The sequence below is a fragment of the Ranitomeya imitator genome, chromosome 2, assembly GCF_032444005.1.
Source record: "Ranitomeya imitator isolate aRanImi1 chromosome 2, aRanImi1.pri, whole genome shotgun sequence".
Taxonomy (NCBI): Eukaryota; Metazoa; Chordata; class Amphibia; order Anura; family Dendrobatidae; genus Ranitomeya; species Ranitomeya imitator.
Genome location: NC_091283.1, coordinates 25,860,850 through 25,873,537, shown reverse-complemented (window position 1 = coordinate 25,873,537; position 12,688 = coordinate 25,860,850). Strand labels below are relative to the sequence as shown.

The 12,688-nt window shown below is 43.4% G+C and overlaps 1 protein-coding gene across 2 annotated transcripts in view; it reads left to right on the top strand.

Moving 5' to 3' along the window:
- Positions 1–5,695, top strand: part of LOC138661499 (class I histocompatibility antigen, F10 alpha chain-like) — a 51,098-nt gene extending 45,403 nt beyond the window's left edge. The window contains exons 7-8 of one of the 2 annotated variants that reach the window (XM_069746224.1): positions 4,334–4,373; positions 4,814–5,695. In XM_069746224.1, the coding sequence (XP_069602325.1) occupies positions 4,334–4,371 (38 nt within the window). In that variant the 3' untranslated portion in view covers positions 4,372–4,373; positions 4,814–5,695. Of the gene's footprint in view, positions 1–4,333; positions 4,374–4,738 lie in introns of both variants that reach the window. The other variant, XM_069746223.1, reaches the window with a different exon arrangement.
- The last annotated feature ends 6,993 nt before the right edge of the window (positions 5,696–12,688 follow it).

The following is a 12,688-nucleotide window of genomic DNA, read 5'->3' as shown; positions in this document are numbered from 1 at the left end:
TCCGGGTTCTAAGAATATTAAGGCTGATGCCCTCTCTAGGAGTTTTTTGCCTGATTCTCCTGAGGTCTTAGAACCGGTCGGTATTCTGAAAGAGGGGGTGGTCCTTTCTGCCATTTCCCCTGATTTACGACGGGTTCTTCAGGAATTTCAGGCTGACAAACCTGACCGCTGTCCTGTGGGGAAACTGTTTGTTCCTGACAGATGGACTAGTAGAGTGATTTCTGAGGTTCACTGTTCCGTGTTGGCTGGTCATCCTGGCATTTTTGGTACCAGAGACTTGGTTGGTAGGTCCTTTTGGTGGCCTTCTTTGTCGCGTGATGTGCGTTTTTTTGTGCAGTCCTGTGGGACTTGTGTGCGGAACAAGCCTTGTTGTTCCCGTGCTAGTGGGTTGCTTTTGCCATTGCCAGTCCCTGAGAGGCCCTGGACGCATATTTCGATGGATTTTATTTCTGATCTTCCGGTCTCCCAGAAAATGTCTGTTATCTGGGTTGTTTGTGACCGGTTCTCTAAGATGGTTCATTTGGTGCCTTTGCCTAAATTGCTTTCCTCTTCAGATTTGGTTCCGTTGATTTTTCAGCATGTGGTTCGTTTGCATGGGATTCCGGAGAATATTGTGTCCGACAGAGGTTCCCAGTTTGTTTCTAGGTTTTGGGGGGCCTTTTGTGCTAGGCTGGGCATTGATTTGTCTTTTTCTTCTGCGTTTCATCCTCAGACAAATGGCCAGACCGAGCGAACTAATCAGACTTTGGAAACTTATTTGAGATACTTTGTGTCTGCTGATCAGGATGATTGGGTGGCCTTCTTGCCATTGGCGGAGTTTGCCCTTAATAATCGGGCTAGTTCGGCTACTTTGGTTTCGCCTTTCTTTTGTAATTTTGGTTTTCATCCTCGTTTTTCTTCTGGGCAGGTTGAGCCTTCTGACTGTCCTGGTGTGGATTCTGTGGTTGACAGGTTGCAGCAGATTTGGGCTCATGTGGTGGACAATTTGGTGTTGTCTCAAGAGGAGGCTCAACGTTTTGCTAACCGTCGTCGGTGTGTTGGTTCCCGGCTTCGGGTTGGGGATCTGGTCTGGTTGTCTTCCCGTCATGTTCCTATGAAGGTTTCTTCCCCTAAGTTTAAGCCTCGGTTTATTGGTCCTTATAAGATTTCTGAGATTATTAATCCAGTGTCTTTTCGTTTGGCGCTTCCGGCCTCTTTTGCTATCCATAATGTCTTCCATAGATCTTTATTGCGGAAATATGTGGTGCCCGTTGTTCCCTCTGTTGATCCTCCGGCCCCTGTGTTGGTTGATGGTGAGTTGGAGTATGTGGTTGAGAAGATTTTGGATTCTCGTTTTTCGAGGCGGAGGCTTCAGTACCTTGTCAAATGGAAGGGTTATGGCCAGGAGGATAATTCTTGGGTTTTTGCCTCTGATGTCCATGCTGCTGATTTGGTCCGTGCCTTTCATCTGGCTCATCCTGATCGTCCTGGAGGTCCTGGTGAGGGTTCGGTGACCCCTCCTCAAGGGGAGAGTTCTGTTGTGAATTCTGCTCTTGGGTTTCCTCCAGTGGTTGTAGGTGGGAATGCAGTTGTCTCTGAGTCACAGTCATGGCCAGATGTATCTACTGATTGCTGTTCTGACTAGGATATTTAAGTGTGCAGGATTCATTAGCCCTTGCCAGTTGTCAATGTTTCTTCTGAAGTGTTGGTTCACTTTCTGGCTTCTCCTGCTCAGCTGTCAATTCAGCAAAGATAAGTGTCTGGTTTTTGTTTCAGTGGCACACATGCAGTGTGCTTATATTCTGTGCTATTCATTTGTTTTTCTCTTGTCCAGCTTAGACTGTGTCAGTGTTTTCTCGGTCTTGTTGGATTCTCTGGAGTTGCAGATATACGCTCCACATCTTTAGTTAGATGGTGGAGTTTTTGTATTTTCTGCTGTGGATATTTTTGGAAGGATTTTTTAATACTGACCGCTTAGTATCCTGTCCTATCCTGTCCTTCCTATTTAGCTAGTTTGTGCCTCATTTGCTAAATCCTGTTTTCTGCCTACGTGTGTCTTTTCCTCTACTACTCCCAGTCAATATTTGTGGGGGGCTGCCTATTCTTTGGGGTTCTGCTCTGAGGCAAGGTAGAAATTCTTATTTCCATCTATAGGGGTATTTAGTCCTCCGGCTGTGTCGAGGTGTCTAGGGTTTGTTAGGTACACCCCACGGCTACTTCTAGTTGTGGTGATAAGATCAGGGTTTGCGGTCAGTATAGGTACCACCTACTCCAGTGAGAGTTTTCATGCTGCTCCAAGGTCACCTGATCATAACAGGTAATTAAAAATTACCCTGAAAATAAAGGCATAATTTTTAATTACACTTTAACTGGTATACTTTCTGGTGGCTTTCCTAGTTCATTGCTCTGGTTTTAGTCTGCACTATTACCTGCCCAACTACCTGTACCTGAAGCATTACCTGCACCAACACCTGAAGCATTACCTGCACCACTAACTGGAGCATTACCTGCACCACTACCTGGAGCATTACCTGCACCACTACCTGAAGTATTACCTGCACCACTACCTGAAGTATTACCTGCACCACTACCTGAAGTATTACCTGCACCACTACCTGAAGTATTACCTGCACCACTACCTGAAGTATTACCTGCACCACTACCTGAAGTATTACCTGCACCACTACCTGAAGCATTACCTGCACCACTACCTGGAGCATTACCTGCACCACTACCTGGAGCATTACCTGCACCACTACCTGGAGCATTACCTGCAACACTACCTGAAGTATTACCTGGACCACAACCTGAAGTATTACCTGCACCACTACCTGAAGTATTACCTGTACCACTACCTGAAGTATTACCTGCACCACTACCTGAAGTATTACCTGCACCACTACCGCGTCCCTGTTCCTCTCTGACACATAGTCCCACCATAGTTCTGGTTCCTCCAAGGCAGCCCTGACAGACCCCTGCACACCTCCCTTGGTCTCAGGATTGCCCTATTCTGCTTACTATCTTCTACCAAATACTGACATCAATTACTTCTTTTCTGTTGCCGACCTCTACCTCCAAGCAGTAGTCACTGTCCTATGACCATTATCATGTTATCTGGGCTGGAGGTCACTGGTCCTCTCCACATAATTACCAGGTCACTTTGCAGGCATTTCTCCAGGTATTGGGATTACTGACTCTCCCTCACTTCTATCTGCCTCAGTAGCAGGACAGACTGGTCACCACTTGTCTCTTCCACCAGACAGGGCTCATACTGTCCCTCATCCCTCACATGAACTCCTCTGTCGCGCCATTCACCATGTCGTAAACACTAACCTCAACGTGTCCAACATAACATCACCCAACATGGCTGCAATACAACATTTACCAGGCATGAACCTTTGCCCAGAACACACAAACATCTACAGGGACTGTGAGCTCTGCAATTTACACAACAACATAGTTATAGTGGAAGAAAGGCGTCCTTTCCCATTACTGGACTCCCTATGGCCGCCTTCCTTCACCATTCAAGACTCTGTTCACTTGCAGGGTGACTCAGTGGCGACAGCTGAGGTGATTTCTATACATGCCGCCATTTTGTTCTGGTGACACGTGTCTGCTAGGATCATTTTTACATTAATTTCCTCAGGATTCCCATTATCCTGTCCTGGATGTCTGCAACAAGGGCAAGTGTCTATTTTTGGCCATCGATCATAGTTCCTTTGTTATAGCACTTCGACATCCAACAGAGTACACTGCTTATTACTGAAACCAAAAGATCTCCACACTGACAAGTAGAACAATCGTGTTTTTCACATGGTGCCATTTTGAGCCTTCACATAAAACTACCACCCGCCCAAAATAACACCTGACTGACAAGAAGGAGACGACGGCCCCTGTAATTTCTTACACTGCCGACGTAAAATGAAAGCTGAGCTGTTATTGGTTGCTCCGGTAAAATGAAAGCTGAGCTGTTATTGGTTGCTCCGGTAAAATGAAAGCTGAGTTGTTATTGGTTACTCCGGTAAAATGAAAGCTGAGCTGTTATTGGTTACTCCGGTAAAATGAAAGCTGAGCTGTTATTGGTTACTCCGGTAAAATGAAAGCTGAGCTGTTATTGGTTGCTCCCGTAAAATGAAAGCTGAGCTTGGGTTACTTTGGGTAACAACGGCAAGTTTTACTGTCAGACAGATGCGATGAGCGAGGTCCAATAAGCGTCATCCTGTACAGACCACAAGGGAACAGGGGCGGTTATTACGGCCCACCCTGAATAATTAGGGAAACCTCTGTCAACAGTTATCAGTGTCATTCCGGCATTTTTTTTTGTCTTATTTTGCATCTTTTCATCTTTTCACAGCTTCAGACACGTCCTCTGACTCGGATAAACCTGCATAAGTGTAAGTGAATAAATGAATTAAATGATTGTGACCTATTTATGGTTATCGGGAGGGTCCAAATATGTGCAAGAAAATATAGATCTAAGGGGAAAGGAGAAAGATGATGCCGGGAAATCTGTGTAATTGTGGAGAATAGATAAAGTACCTGCCTGCATCTTAAGGGTCCGGGCAGAGGACCCTCAACATGCAGATTGTAGCTCAGGAATAATCTTTTTTTGTACAGTAGAACATATTCAATGACCATATAACGAGTAGAAAGATCTCCTCTGTGCCGTACTGATAAATTTATTGATATTTATTTATTGGTCTTAACCCACTGTATAAGATCGGCATAAATAACTTTTTTTTTGTCATTTTATTTCAAGGTGACGATAAGAGATGCTATTACGTCCATTAACATCAGCTGCACTGATTCCGTTTTTCAATTTGTCGATTTTCAGTTATGTCCGTCCAGACTTGAAGATAACCTGTGATGTAAGGGAAAAGTTCTAGTTTGAAATATTGCAAGGAAAGTTGGGTTGGACATCTGTTTCCATGGATAGAACACATACCCATTATAGTCTATGGAGCTGTTCACATGCCCGTTTTTTACCGGCATCATGGATGAAAAGTAACAATACAAGTCTATGAGCCCATGAAAACCACAGACAGTAAACAGATGGCATCAGTGTATAGTCAGTGATTAACATTGCCAAGGATAGGAGTAGCTTTGGAATTAATTTATTTATTCATATGTGAAAAACACTATTGAAATTATGATGACAGGGATCCAAAACACTGAGGACCCTCGGATCTAAAACACAGAGGGCCTTCAGATCCAAAATATCGAAGACCCTCGGATCCAAAACACTGACGACCCTCGGATCTAAAACACAGAGGACCTTCAGATCCAAAACACCGAAGACCCTCAGATCCAAAACACTGAGGACCCTCGGATCCAAAACACAGATGACCTTCAGATCCAAAACACCAAGGACCCTCTGAACCAAAACCCCAAAGACCCTTGGATCCAAAACACTGAGGACCCCCGGATCCAAAACACCAAGGACTCTCTGATCCAAAAGATTGAGGACACTCGTACCATTTTTTTGCATACTTGAGCAAACACGGACATCTGAATGATGCCTTACTGCATTTTCATTCTCTACTTGTACGGATGATAGCTATGGAGTGGCCTATAAAAGGACCAATAGATAAAATGTTGCTGTTCACAATATTGTGACCTGGGATGCAATATACAGTAGCAGATACACACTATTAACATACAGTGCTATTAGTATTGTCTCTGCAATGTAATATAATACAATGTTTTACAAAACACATTTTTGAGTGATTGAAAACAGAATCTCAGAATTATTTTAGTTGTAATCAACAATTAACCAGTTGAACACAGTTAAAATGCTGTTTATTTACATACTCGTAAGTCCAGAAAACTTTGGACAGTGACGCAAGTTTTGCATTTTAGCCGTTTACTAAAACATATTCAAGATCCAGTTCTATAATCAATATGGGCTTACAGTGCAGACAGTCAGCTTTAATCTGAGGGGAATCACATCTTAATTGGAGTAAGGGTTTAGGAATTGCAGTTCTTTAATATTTAGCTGCCTCTTTTTCAAAGGACCAAAGGTAATTGGAAAATTTTATCTCAAAAGCTCTTTAACCCCTTCCCGACATTTGCAGTACATGTACATCATGGTCGAGAAGGACTTCCCAACATATGCTGTGCGCCAGCCATCGCCGCTGGGTGTCAGCCAATTCTGACAGCTGACACCCGGCTTTCTGTTCCAGGAACGCTACCCGCACCACTCCCGGCACTTTAACCCCCTAAATGCTGCGATCAGTGAGATTGCAGCTTTTAGAGAGCAGCCAAAGGGAAGAAAGACCTTCAGCCCTTGGATAGGAGACCTCGTGCCGTAATCGTGGGGTCTCGATCGTTGCCATGGGGACTCGATGTCATCATGACGACATCTTGGTCACCAGGCACTAGCATTTTAGGTAGATCATGCACAGTGTATGAACTAACTAACTTGTATCTGCAGCACTGACAGGTTATAAGGTTATAAATATTACTAGATGGAGGCGTGATGCTAAATAAAGAAAGGTGCCGTCGCACAACCAATCTATAAATTACTAGATGAGGGGTGCGGAGAAGCAGTAATGTAACATGACAACTGAAAGAAGAAAGCACCACTCTATATAGTACCGCACACCACTCTTGGGTATATATACAAAAAAGGTAAACTTTATTGATGCAATGACGTTAAAAACATTTTAAAACATCCCCACAAAAACCCAAAAGATCCTGCCGAATGTATAGCTGGTCAAAACTTGCATAACACAAACATATAAATATATGTATAGTATATAAGAACAAAACATAATGCAAGAATCACATGTACATATGACCATATATATAGTCCTAATACGACTAAATTCTCATCCCCGGGTAATCCATCACAAGAACAAATAACCATCAAATAATATGAAACAGCTAGTTACACTACCCAATGCTTGGGGGTAAAAAAGGTACCTGTATGCCAAAAAGATAAAGAACGGCACAAGATGGTACAAAATCCCTGTATGGGAAATATGGTAACTAAGCAAAAACAATGAGGGTCAGACAAACCTATAATCAGGTATGGGCAGGAGACAAAGCACTGTGAAAGTAAAGTGCCCACGTGGCCCGGAGAGAGAGAGAGGCATCAATCAGTGTGTGCCAGATGAAAGAATCCAAGCCACAATAGGCAAACACCCGGGGAAAGAGAGGAGGACGGCAGGGATCAGCGTGGGGGTAAACCCTACACGTGTCGCCGTTACTAGGACGGCTTCATCAGGGGAAGGTGTCATGAGAGCAATCAACATGGGTTTAAATACCTTATGGAGTTGTAAGAACGGCGCGTGTGGTAAGTAAGAGACCGGAACCGGAAATGATGTCGGAGGGGCGGAAGAGAGAGGGCAGGCGTCCCTGCCAGCAATACAGAATGCGCAAAAATATCCAGCGCTGCGCATAATGAATGTCAGAATAACCCTGCACTTGTGAACAATAACACAAGAAGACAAAGATCAAACACAGACACAGAAGGTAACGATAACACAGGAATTAGTAAGACCCATAAAAAATAAAAATATATAAAGCGCTGCGCTTGTGTAAAAATAAAACAAAACGAGAACCCAGCACACAAGGGGAATAATGATGACACGAAAGTTGGTAGGCTACAAACAAATAAAAAAACAAGAATAACTATAGAAAAACTTACATAGACATATGGCATACACATGAACCAAGCCAACCAAAAAAGAAAAATAAAGAATATATGTAAATAATAATAAAAATGAGATGATGAAGAAAAAAAAAAAGTGAATAAACAGCCAAGATATGTAATGATATAGAAAGGGAAAATGGGGATGAAAAGACATGTAACACTGATATACCTAATTAAAGAAAAAAGGAAAAAGGTCAAGGTAGGCAACCAATATATCAAACAAACCGAGGAAAAAAGGTAATAACAAATAAATAAGCAAAAACAAGGAGAACAATAGAACAATACACAAAAATAAACGACTACAAGTGAATGAAGCCCTCCATAATGTTGTATCCCAATTTTATTCACAAAGCTACAGTCAATTGGCCATAGAATGGACATTTAGGAATAAGTAGGAGGGCCTATATGGTAAAAGAACCTATATGATGGAAACAAAACCCCACCAGCCATTGGTACATAGAATTTGGATAATAATAAGGGTGTGCCGTCATAGCATACAGGTAAAAAATAGGGGAAAGTGCATGAATAGTGCCAATATTGCATAAAGTCAAATGCCGACCAAAAGAAGAACCTGGGAGGCCGCCAAGACCTAATTCTCCCACAAGGCGAAAAGATGTTAACATTATACTTCAGATGCTCAATGGCAGGATCATCTAGTCAGTCCAAAAAATCCAGGAAACTGTCCATATATATATCCCTGCCAACACAACTGTCTTCCAAAAAGCGAACCAGCCTTGATATTGTGCTCCAAATGTCCAGGGCCATCTCCCCAATCCAGAATTGCAGTAAGCTATCCATGCTTATGTTCCTTCCAAGAAGAATCTTCCTCGTCATAATGAATGAACATGGGCCAGCAAATGTCCCCCAAACATCCTATAAGGAACAAAAATAAAAGAATCCTGTTACCCAAGAAAGCCTGTAAAAAGAAGATCTTCATTGATACCAAGTGGGGCCGTTGAATGTAATGAAAAGATCCATCGGGCCTCCGTTTGTAACAATTTACTTTCCAAGGAACCACCCCTGCCAGAGCCTTTAACCTGCTGTAAGCCCACAACCCTAGTACCTGAACATTGGCCCGCATGTTTGGCCAAGTAGTGGGATGCCACCGTAGTCAGATCCTTCCCCCTACGTGAGTCAATCCCCGCAGTATTAATGGTGGATAGATGTTTTTGAATCCGTCTACGGAGTTCTTGGGATGTCTGCCCCACATAAACAAGTGGGCACGGACAGATAATAGCGTAAATTACATTGCTTGATTTGCAATTAATATAGGTTTTTAGATGATGTTCTGTCTGGTCCGTAGGATTGCAAAATTTGTCCCTGACTGGGTGCATATATTGACACACGTTGCAATCACCGCAGGGAAATGAACCCTTAAGTGAAATGCCCTGGTTCAAACGTATTGTGGGCCTGGTATAATGGCTGTTGGTGAGGATATCCCTCAAATTGGGTGCTCTCCTCGCCGTCATAAGTGGCTGTTCACTTACGATCCGTGATGTAATTGCATCCGTTGTAAGGATCCCCCAATGTTTTTGTAAGACGTGTCTTACCTGGGACCAGTGAGTATTGAATCCCGTGATAAACCGGATGGACTTATCAGAAGGTCTTATTGTAGGTGCCAAGAGGGAGGTTTGTGATTGGCGCCTAGCCCGCTGGTAAGCTTGTGAGATACACTTGTTCGGATATGCCCTCCTCTTGAATCTTAGGGTCAAATCTTGGGCTTCTTCACGAAAGTCACTATCCAGTGTGCAATTTCTCCTGGTTCGTAGAAATTGATTGACGGGGACACCCCTCTTGGTATGCGACGGATGAAAGCTGTGGTATTCCAACACATTATTGGTTGCAGTGGGCTTACGATAGAGACGGGTGGAAATCATACCCTCGTGGCAGACGATGTTAAGGTCCAAAAAGCAAACTGAGGAAGAGGAAGATGTAAAGGTTAGGAAGATGTTGAAAACATTCTCGTTGAGGGAGTTAATGAAGGTCCCAAGTTCATCCTGGGTTCCTGACCAAATAAAGAAAACATCATCGATGAACCTGAGCCAACATCGTACCTTGGATTTGTACCATGGAGAGTTGTAAACAACGGTGGCTTCCCACCATCCTAAAAAAAGGTTCGCCAGAGCCAGGGCACAGCGGGCCCCCATTGCCACGCCGGAGACTTGAAGGAAAAATGTCCTGTCAAAAACAAAAAAGTTGTGTTTGAGAATGAAATCAAGCAAATCTATAGTAAAAGAATCGTGTAACCTATCTGAGTTTTGTTGTTTATCCAGAAAAAACAGTACCGCCTGCAAGCCATGATCGTGATCGATGTTCGAGTACAATGACTGCACAGGGGCCCTTTTCTGACTGTGTCCGCCAGTGTCTACGTCACATGTCACCATAATGTCACCTGGTGAAAGAGTAATACCCTGTAGGGATGTGATAAAATGTGACGAATCCCTGATGTACGATGGAAGCTCCAATACCAGGGGTTGCAAAAAAAAGTCAATGTACGTGCAGGCTTTCTCGCACAGGCTCCCTATGCTGGAAACAATAGGGCGCCCAGGCGGATTGTGGATATCTTTGTGTAACTTGGGTAGCATATAAAAAGTAGAGATAACAGGATGTTTGACCCAGATGAAGTCACGTTCCCCCTTGTTAATAATGCCCAATTCAAACGCTCTGTCGATGAGAGTCCTCAATTTGGTCGCATATATACAGTGGGGCAAAAAAGTATTTAGTCAGTCAGCAATAGTGCAAGTTCCACCACTTATAAAGATGAGAGGCGTCTGTAATTTACATCATAGGTAGACCTCAACTATGGTAGACAAACTGAGAAAAAAAAATCCAGAAAATCACATTGTCTGTTTTTTTAACATTTTATTTGCATATTATGGTAGAAAATAAGTATTTGGTCAGAAACAAAATTTCATCTCAATACTTTGTAATATATCCTTTGTTGGCAATGACAGAGGTCAAACGTTTTCTGTAAGTCTTCACAAGGTTGCCACACACTGTTGTTGGTATGTTGGCCCATTCCTCCATGCAGATCTCTTCTAGAGCAGTGATGTTTTTGGCTTTTCGCTTGGCAACATGGACTTTCAACTCCCTCCAAAGGTTTTCTATAGGGTTGAGATCTGGAGACTGGCTAGGCCACTCCAGGACCTTGAAATGCTTCTTACGAAGCCACTCCTTCGTTGCCCTGGCGGTGTGCTTTGGATCATTGTCATGTTGAAAGACCCAGCCACGTTTCATCTTCAATGCCCTTGCTGATGGAAGGAGGTTTGCACTCAAAATCTCACGATACATGGCCCCATTCATTCTTTCATGTACCCGGATCAGTCGTCCTGGCCCCTTTGCAGAGAAAGAGCCCCAAAGCATGATGTTTCCACCACCATGCTTTACAGTAGGTATGGTGTTTGATGGATGCAACTCAGTATTCTTTTTCCTCCAAACACGACAAGTTGTGTTTCTACCAAACAGTTCCAGTTTGGTTTCATCAGACCATAGGACATTCTCCCAAAACTCCTCTGGATCATCCAAATGCTCTCTAGCAAACTTCAGACGGGCCCGGACATGTACTGGCTTAAGCAGTGGGACACGTCTGGCACTGCAGGATCTGAGTCCATGGTGGCGTAGTGTGTTACTTATGGTAGACCTTGTTACATTGGTCCCAGCTCTCTGCAGTTCATTCACTAGGTCCCCCCGCGTGGTTCTGGGATTTTTGCTCACCGTTCTTGTGATCATTCTGACCCCACGGGGTGGGATTTTGCGTGGAGCCCCAGATCGAGGGAGATTATCAGTGGTCTTGTATGTCTTCCATTTTCTAATTATTGCTCCCACTGTTGATTTTTTCACTCCAAGCTGGTTGGCTATTGCAGATTCAGTCTTCCCAGCCTGGTGCAGGGCTACAATTTTGTTTCTGGTGTCCTTTGACAGCTCTTTGGTCTTCACCATAGTGGAGTTTGGAGTCAGACTGTTTGAGGGTGTGCACAGGTGTCTTTTTATACTGATAACAAGTTTAAACAGGTGCCATTACTACAGGTAATGAGTGGAGGAAAGAGGAGACTCTTAAAGAAGAAGTTACAGGTCTGTGAGAGCCTGAAATCTTGATTGTTTGTTTCTGACCAAATACTTATTTTCCACTATAATATGCAAATAAAATGTTAAAAAACAGACAATGTGATTTTCTGGATTTTTTTTTCTCAGTTTGTCTCCCATAGTTGAGGTCTACCTATGATGTAAATTACAGACGCCTCCCATCTTTTTAAGTGGTGGAACTTGCACTATTGCTGACTGACTAAATACTTTTTTGCCCCACTGTACCTGTAGGATCTGATGGAAGCCTCCAATAGAACCTATTATTGTCTAATTGCCTACGTGCTTCTTCCAAGTACATGTCATGGGGCCAAAGGACAATGTTGCCCCCCTTGTCCGCTTCGCGTATGATGAATTCACGATTTGTTTTTAACTGGGTAAGTGCCCGTTTTTCCAGTGATGTCAGATTGGCCGCAATTGGGATCTTTGTAGGTAGTGCCTCAATGTCTCTTTTAGCCATATCGAAGAAAATTTTGACTGCTGGGACAATGGATAAAGGTGGTGAAACCCGAGATTTATTTCTATGCGGGAATCTTGTCTTACCTGGAACTTCATCACCCTCACGCAGCAAGTCCATGAGATCTTGAAACACCCTTTGCTCAGTATGATCAGAAAACGGAGCAAACTGTGGTCTATTATGGAGTGCTTGCAGGATGATTTTTCTGCAGAACAAAAATAAGTCTTTGATCAAAATGAATTTGTCAATATGCTGGACTGGCGAGAACGTGAGGCCTTTAGATAAGACAGAGATCTCCTGTGGTGATAGGACATAACTGGAAAGATTAATAATTTGAAGAGAGTCTGTCCGATTATACTCACCAATACAGTCAGCAGTTGGAAGAATCATTTGCGGAATTGTCTCCGTGGATTGCGGCGTGGTGGTCTGTAGTTGTGGCTCCGGGAAACTTGGATAAATGGACCTCCGCTTCCTACGTCCTCGCCTGGTCCTGGGTCGTTTTCGCTGTCTGCCGA